The sequence below is a fragment of the Indicator indicator genome, chromosome 5 (genome assembly GCF_027791375.1).
Source record: "Indicator indicator isolate 239-I01 chromosome 5, UM_Iind_1.1, whole genome shotgun sequence".
NCBI classification, from domain to species: Eukaryota; Metazoa; Chordata; class Aves; order Piciformes; family Indicatoridae; genus Indicator; species Indicator indicator.
In genome coordinates, this window is record NC_072014.1 from 20,306,840 (window position 1) to 20,315,358 (window position 8,519).

Genomic DNA, 8,519 nt, shown 5'->3' on the forward strand with positions numbered 1-8,519 from the left:
AAGCCCCATCTCCTTTCAGGAAGAAGTTAAAAAAGTTATTGGCATGAAAGCAAGGACTGGTGCTATCTGATTTGCAAAGTTTTTAAAAAGAAAATAATGGTCTGTGCACAAAGACTATTAAACAATTTTTCCAAATATGATTTGCACTGAGGTAACTGAAAAAATCTTTACCCTTCTTTTTTTTACCCAGAAGAGGAGGGAAAGACGGCACTAGCTTTGTAATAATTTGATTAAGCAATTCACTGTAGGCAATATGACATTGGTGAAAGAGTATGTAATTTAAAGGCAGTCACAGCTTCAGTCTTCCATTCCAAGTTCTTGTTTCAGACTGAAAGACAAGCAGAAACATGAGTTAGCTTGTAGCAAACCAGTTTGGAAATTCTTCAAGACAAATTAGTGGAAGCCCTGACAATAAACACAGCTGAAATTGAGAGCCAAAAGACAAGAGTGGATATGCCACTTGTTTTGGGTAAGAATGAACACGTCAGAAAAATCACATAGCAAAATTTCAGACTCTAAAGGCAGCATGGACTGATCTTGAGATTTACCTGACAAACGGGGATGTGGAGAGCCCTCCTCTCTTAGTTTTGAGCTGCTTATCCTATTTAGAGCAGAGCCATGCCACTAACACAATGGCATACTTACCTTTTCAAGTAGGCATGGACATTGTCATAGCCATGGTACTTGGCCAGATAGACCAGGACACCTGTAGCACATCGGCCATCTCGCTGTCTGCAGAAGCTACAATTGCAAATTCCACGACATGGTGGGCACCTCCAGGTCTAGATAAAAGAGCCAACATGCCTTTTAATGAACTGCAACACCAAACATGATTCACACCCACAAGTTCAAAGAGGGCCCTGCCTAACATTGAGTTCTGCAGTGAACATCAGTGCTGCAGAAGCTGCCTGAACTGGTGCACGAGTACATGTTCTTCAGTCTGATTAAACTCTCCTTCGCCTGCCTCACACATAGCCACAGGAAGCACTCTGCTCCCAACTCCCACATCACTTCCACAGCCCACAAAAGCAGCACTTTGTCCATCCACATTACAGTTCCTTTCCATAGGGCATTAAGCATTAATGTAAGGCAAATGAGAACACTATCCTTGTGTTTAAAACACAAAAATGTTTTGGCACCTGCTCTGTTCTTGTAGGTTAGTCCTGCAAATAGAGCTACAGAAGTACTAATTGCAACACCTACAAAACACAACAGTCTGTGATTCGGTTTGAGTCAAACCAGGACTGCATTATATACTACAGCCATGTAAGCAATTCTCCTGCCAAAACTCTTTCAGTATGAGTAACCAATGCATTTCTCTGCTCAAGATAAGCACAAGTCAATCAAAACTCAAAACCATCTTACCGGATCCAGCAACGCCGTCCGTACATCTTCCCCATACCTATTGCGGAGGCAGGGCCCACAGAACTGTCCCCGCACTCCCACGCAGTCGGGGTTACGGCAGTTCGTCTTGGTGTCTATGGTTTTTTGGCGACACTGATGACAGGTGGATCCCTAGAACAGGGATCAAAGATGGCTCTTTAGTTAGGGGAATAGAGCACTTAACAAGCAAGCTCTTTGGCAGCTAGCATGACTATCCTGAAACAGAAAGTCACCTTGCAAGATTAAAGCAATTGTTTTCCTCAATTGGTACCATCTAGGTACTACAGTTGCTCCAGAGCGAAAGGAATCTAACTGGCTTGGTAAAGGCCTTTCTTTAAACTCATGGGAAGGCAGGAGATGACATTTCAAGATCTCAGGCACACTTCTCCCAAAAATCACTTCCTTCCCCTTAGTGAGAGGGAGTTTGCTCTATTTGATGCTAAACCACAAGCAGGGAATAGCAAGAAAACGACTTCCCAAAATATGCATTTCACAAAGTTGATATATACTTACTGTGGCCCTGTTATACACTTTATCTCTAGCAGATCCACAAATATTATTCAGCTCTTCTGTTGTGATCTCCTCAACTGGGCGCACAATGTGTGGAAAAGCCATGGCACCACGGTGACCCCTCCTGGGAGTTCGGGCTTCATGCTGAATAGCGAAGGCAATATTTTTTGTATTAGTTCCAGTAAAACCTCTACATAAACAAGCAGGATCTTCAAAGCAATGCCCAACTCTCAAATACCCATTGTGTATTCAAACAAGAGAAAACAGATCTGTCTGAAGGCAAGTAATATGGATGCAGCTTTAGCACCTTCACTTTGAAGTGCAGAAACACTACTGGATCTTGCTTAATTCCTGCTGGAATGCAAGAAAAGTAGTGACTTATCCAGGATAAGGCAGAGAAAACTTTTTTTTCCTATACTTCTTCCCAGGCTATGGCATACTCAAAATCTTGATCAACTCTGTATGAATTGCATTTTCTTGAAGGGTTTAAAAAAACCCAAACATCGAATGAAAAAACAAACAACAAAATCCAAACCTGCAAAAGGAAAACAAGAAACTCAACATACCTCCAGGCATTCATCAGATGTCTGTCTTCTTCTCACCAAGATGTATCGGTCGTCTTCCTCTTCCGGTAAAGGTGTAGGAGGACCTTCAATCAGGGACCTGGATCTTGTGTGAGGCCGTGAACTTCTGTCTGGATTCCTCCTCAAAGCACTTCTGGATAATGAATGCCTTGGAAGTCGCTTTGGTCCCTGGAAAAGTTTAAACTTTTCTAATGAAACAGGTGAAAACCCAGACAGCTCCTGTCCATACTATGACTGTTCCCCACTAAAGACATTCCTTCCATCTGTCTTTCTCAAAGATGAAGTTGCCCCACTCTATCCCAATCAGAAAACACAAGGTAAAAACAATCTAGGGAAACTCATCTTGGGCATCCTACTAGCTACAGAGAAATATTCAAAAGCAAATCTGTGTACATTAAGGTGGTAAGATACAGTAACTGCCCCATGCAAGCAGCAGAACCAGCGTGTGAAGGGTTACAACTTTTAGTATCATTCCCACCTTCACACAGGTTACAGGTAAATTAGCCATAAAGTTCTTTACAGTGATGATTCACAATCCAGCCTTCTTAACTGACCTAGAAAAGCCAAAAGTCAGGGTTTTTTAAGGTTCCAAACTTGTGGAATATTCAAGCTTGACCTTCAAAGTCTGAGATACTCCTCTTACCTCCAGCCTTTGTTTAAGTATCTATTTACACAGCACACTGTTTAGTATTACTGGCCTGGGGGGGGCGATGACATCTAACCCTCATGAATTAATCTGTTCTGCTTTATGCAGTTGCAAATGCAACGAGAATTGCACAGCGAAGATGCCTGTTTTAGGAAGCAATAAAATTCTGAACTGGACATTGATTTACATGTCTTATTAATTTTTTTAATGGAGATTCCCATTTGTAATGTCAAGATTTGAATCTCCGAAATCTGAAGGCCAACGTAGGACATTTATACTTACAGGATTCACAGTTGGCAACGATTTTCTTCCATCAAAGATACCAGAAACATTTTGCAACTCAGCCATTAGTTTTGCAAGCTAACAAGGGAAAGAAAAAGGAAGCAGAGCCTTAAAAGGGTGTTTATGTGCTATTACAGACTATTAGATTAGGGCAATTGGTTCAAAGTACAATTACTTAAAGGCAATGCAGTCACTCTTCAACTTTTTACTTTTACGTCCATTTATGTTTTAGTGACTGCAAGTAATTTGAAAATGCTCAAACTTATTATGTTGAAGCCCTGTTCTTCAGGCTGCTGAAGTACTTAGCCTATGGATTTTCACATACCAGTGGACATAAAGTATCAGACTTAAATATTAGGAACGTAAATTCTACTTCACGCATTCACATAATTCTCATTAAGAGTTAATCTGAACAATGAAAAACGATCTCTAAAAGTCAAGGGGGTGGAGAAGGGGGAGGGAGGGCATCCAGAGAGGCATTGAGTACTTGCCATTGCTTTGTTTTCTTTTATGTTTAAAGCCCTTTTTTCTAAAAACATGGCACCATTTTCTTCAGAATCCGAGTCTGAATCTGGAGCAGGCATCTGCTCTTCAGAAAGATGTTCCACCTCACGCTTCCTCCTCTCTGATCTTCGAGGTGTAAACTTCATAACTACTTTTAGAGGAACAGAGCATTTCTGCCTTCTCTGAGCCACCTCACTTTCATCATTCTCTTCTGAATCTGATTCCAATTTCTGTCAACAAACCAGAATGAAAGCATATGAATTCGAATGAGTTCCTCTGCAATTAAATATAGTTTGAGAATATTTTGTTTGAGAGTGCTTAAGAAGATTATCTGGCTGAAATCTTAGACATTTGTATCTCCAGTCCCAGTGTTATATAGTGGTTTTTTTGGTGTGTGTTTGTGTTTCACAGTTTGGGGTTTTGTTTTGGGGTTTTTTGTTTGTTTGTTTGTTTCCTTTTTGTTCGTTTAGTTTCCTCTTTGGAGGGTGTGGGGGAAGGGGAGAAGGGGGCGAGCTTGATTTCAGTCACAGCAGTCCTACCTGTCACCTGCAGGTCTAATAGCAAATACAGTTTGTGTGTGAGAAAGGCAATTGCCTTTAAAGGGCTTGATTTTGCAACATATTCTACTTGGCCATAAAAATTAAAAGAATCCATTACACAGTTCTCAGCATAGGGTCAAACTCAAGTTTATAAACTGCCAAGAACAGTCATCTCACAGTATCAATGATATCAAGTGAAAAATTAAATAATTAATCCCAGTATTTTATCTTTAAATTCTGATGTCTTGCATGCAACTTTTGTAAGAAACAAGGGTTCTGTGAGGACAGAAATTAATTTCTTCATCTAAAAGCCCATTTTGCAACAGGGTTTGACTTCTACGTTTACTCAGTAAGGTCATTAACAGGCTTCCCACTTCACATACATGAGTCTCAAATGGCAATACTGATTTGCACAGAGCTTTGTGAAACCAGGCATGTTGTTCTGCCTGCCCATGTACATTCCAGATTTGTCTCCTGTTTATTCCCTTTACTGTTATTATTTAACTTAGACATACCCTCTTCCCATCAGATGTTTTTTTCCAAGTCATTCCTCAGCATGTTCTTAAGTTACAAAAAAAAATATTTTATGCCAAACATGGTACTACTTCTTGTTTTTTCTACTAAATACTAACTGTTAGTCTTTTTAAGCAATAAAACTGCTCTTGCGCTGATGTTAAGGAAAAGGAGTCAGAGTGCAGGCCTGAATGCATGTCAATATATACTGGAGTTCGTCTCAGGTTTCCTAGATTGCATGGGCTACCATAACACTTCACACTGAGGAAAACATGGTAGAGTCAAGCAGAGTAACATCCAGCAAGCACAGATTTAAGAGCTATTGTATTTCAAAATCCATATGGCAGATTTTATTCTGAACACACCCTGGTCAGAAGCTTGGGAGATTTTTATGGAAGAAAATTAAACTCAGGTTTATGTACAACTTAGGTTGTACATTAAATTAAATGCTACTTCTTTCTAACATTTAACTTTCAAGATGAAACTGCTATCATTTCCCAATTAAAGAATGTGTAAGAATTTAAAATTGCAAACTAAAATCAACTGTCTTACCAATGCATCTTGAATCTCATTTTCTGCAAAGCCACGGAAGGATTCGTCATCAGAAGCTTCATGAAAAATTTTTGCCAGTTCTTCTTTAATATCTGTCCTAAGTTTGCATTTCTATGAAGAATAAAACATCCTTTAACTGAAGTTGTATAGAAAATGATTCACAAGTGCAGTATAAGCAAATAGCTTTTAAAATAAAGAAATAACCCAAACAGTTAAGGCATTTAACAAGAGGTTTCAGAATTGCAGTTGCAAATTATCAGGCATGTTAGGTTAGGTGACATTTCAAAGGCTAAAATAAATAGCTAATCTGTTTCCAACAATTATCACCTAGAAGCACAAGTGATGAGGGAAACGAAATTACAGCATGTAACACAGATTTATAACTAGACAAAAATGTAAGCAAAGCAGTTTTAATTGTGCCCAAAACATTTACAAGCTTTACATCTTTTGCAAGCTTTTCTATCTCTGCACATTCAGTTTTATTTGTCCTTGTACTGTACTTACTGTGTTTGCAAAATTATCAGAACCAAAACTGTCACAACTGTCATCAGAGGATGAGGATGTTTCCATGGGAATCAGTTTAGTATTTCGGAATGCTGTTAAGTTTTTCCTTCCTGAATAACGGTGCTGTAAAAGGACAATGGCAGCACTTAAAAAAAGAGACCTACTGTAGCATCCTAGCTTTTAAGGACATTCTTAAGTCGAAGTTTAGGAGGCCTGAACACTCTAGGGTGTTCAACAGCCTTGAATACAAGGCAGAAGAATCACCATCAGCTTCAAAATAAGTTACCGAAGTTCAAAAAGGGGAAGACTTTCTGCTCTCATACATTTCTGATCATTGTTATAGGTGAGTTTTGTTCAGAATATTTAGAAAGAATTCTTTTATACAAACAGCCAAGTGGAAACAGACATAAAATTTATACTCTTCCCTACTCATTCTAGGCAATGCTGGAAAAAGAAGTACAAGTATACAAACAGTACCTACAAGTACACTTTGATTTATTAATTACTTCTCATTTGAGGCAAACTCTAAATATAATATAGTTAAGGAGGCACAACGGATGATATCCATAGAAAAAAGAATCTTTGGAACAATTGTTCTAGGCACAACAGCTTGCTGTTTTGTTATATTTTATTACCCGGCTGAAATACTTTTTTGATAGACTTCAGGTTCTTCGTTTCCCAGGGAATGTTTCTGGTAACGACCCATTTTACCTCCCCAGGGTGGCAGCAACACGAAGGCCAAGCCTGTTGCACCTACACTTTGATGATGCTCTTGTCAAGCACTCTTAACTCTCACAAGATCACAGGCCCAGCCAACCGCGTTTTATAAATACAGTTTAAATAGTAACTAGCCAGGGCAATGTAAGACCTCCATCCTCTGCCCAACACCCTCCTGCACGCTTCTTTTCACTGAAGCAGCACCCCTGAGACTTGCCCACGCTTCACGCCTTCGCTGGGGCTGAGGCGAAGCAGAGAAGCTTGCCGACCCGACGCCGGCACGGATGTGTCGTTAGACACAAAAGAGGCCGTTTCTGGTGTCGCCTTCAGCTGGGGGCTGAGGGGGAGACCAGACGGAGAAACTCTGCCGCGGCAGGCCGAACTGCACCGAAGGGTGTCCAGCACGGGGCCGGCCTGCGCTATGAAGCCCAGGCCAAGAGCCCTGCGACCGCCACGGACACTCGATTTCCCGTCTCGGGCGCAGCCCCTCGGCGAGAGCCGCTGGCGGCGCTTCCAGCCCTTCCCTCCCGCCAAGATGGTGTCGCCCGCCCCCGCCTTGAGGCACCTCCCGCCCCGCGCGCGTCCCCCTCCCGCTCGCGCGCCCCGACCTCAGGGCGGGAGGGGGGCAGCAGGGCAGGAAGGCGGGGGGGCGGCAGGAAGGGAGGAGGGGGAGCAGGGGAGTAAGGGGGGGGCCAGCAGGGCAGGAAGGGGGGAGGGGGGGGCAGGGCAGGAAGGGGGGGAGCAGCGGGAAGGTTGGGGGGGGGGGGCAGAAGGCAGGGCACTGGGAAGCTGGCGCCAGGCCGCCTGCCCTCAGCCAAGCGTGGCTCCGAAGCCAAGCCCTCCACCTCGGACAAGGGGGCCAGGGCACCGCCGGGCCCGGGGAGCCCCAGCACCGTAGCGGCGCAGGAGGCCCGGGACCCCTAGCCTGCGTGGCAGCACTGTTCCCACGTCTCTTCCCCCGAGCTACCCGGTGAGCCCCAGTCCAAAGACTCCCCCCGCTCAACCTCACCAGCCTCCACACAGCCCCGCTTGTCTCTGGAAAGCGCGATCACAAGCAGTACAGACCCTCCCGCCTCACCGCCAGCAACAAGAGCGACCCGCAGCCATGTCGAGAGCCTGGCGGGCCTCCCCCCGCTGCGAGCACTGCTCACCTGCAGCCGCGAGGGAGCCATGGTGGCGGCGGCGTGACGAGCACCGGCGAACTGAAGGTTCGCGCCAAAGTGGCTGGGACTGCGGGGGGCGGGGCCCGGTGGCCCCTTTCCCGCGCTAGCGCCCATATCCTGGCAGATGCATCTAACACCCCCCCTCATGATCAGGCACCCGGCATGCCCGTCCCGCGGCCGTCTGCCCATTTCTGTTGAGGACTCCTGATTTATCTCGAGGCGCCCCCGGAGGAGCTGTACGCGGGCTCTATTTTGTTTTTTCTATTGGCAGTGAGGGATTTGTGGAGCTTCAAGGGCCTGGTACTGTGGCGCGAAAAGCTGCTGGACAGAGCGCCGCGGGAATCGCATGCCAGAGAGGAGGGGTTGCGGGGGGTATGGGCTGGGGAGGAGACAGAGGAGGCCCCGTGGCTCCAGCTCGCTGTTACAGGGTTGGTGCTTTTACGTGCAAAGCCTGGGTCTGTGTCCAGCACTCTGGCGTAAACCCCCATACCTGCTCGCGTACGGAGGCAGAGGGGGTTCTTCGCGAAAGACGGACCTATGACACAGCTGCCCCCAGGGCTGCGGCAGTCTCCGCGTACCTCCGGAACACCCCGAGTGGCCTTGCAGAGCACGGGACTTCCAG

At 44.8% G+C, this 8,519-nt stretch overlaps 1 protein-coding gene across 1 annotated transcript; it reads right to left on the minus strand.

The window, feature by feature from the left end:
* Window positions 1-297: 297 nt before the first annotated feature.
* On the minus strand, window positions 298-6,083 carry CDCA7 (cell division cycle associated 7). Its single transcript, XM_054381299.1, has 9 exons — window positions 6,018-6,083; window positions 5,514-5,624; window positions 3,897-4,139; window positions 3,406-3,483; window positions 2,460-2,660; window positions 1,897-2,037; window positions 1,366-1,515; window positions 646-782; window positions 298-328 (listed from the first exon to the last, which is right to left on the minus strand). Exons 1-9 carry the CDS (start codon window positions 6,081-6,083, stop codon window positions 298-300), a joined length of 1,158 nt encoding a protein of 385 aa, XP_054237274.1.
* Between the last annotated feature and the right edge of the window lie 2,436 nt (window positions 6,084-8,519).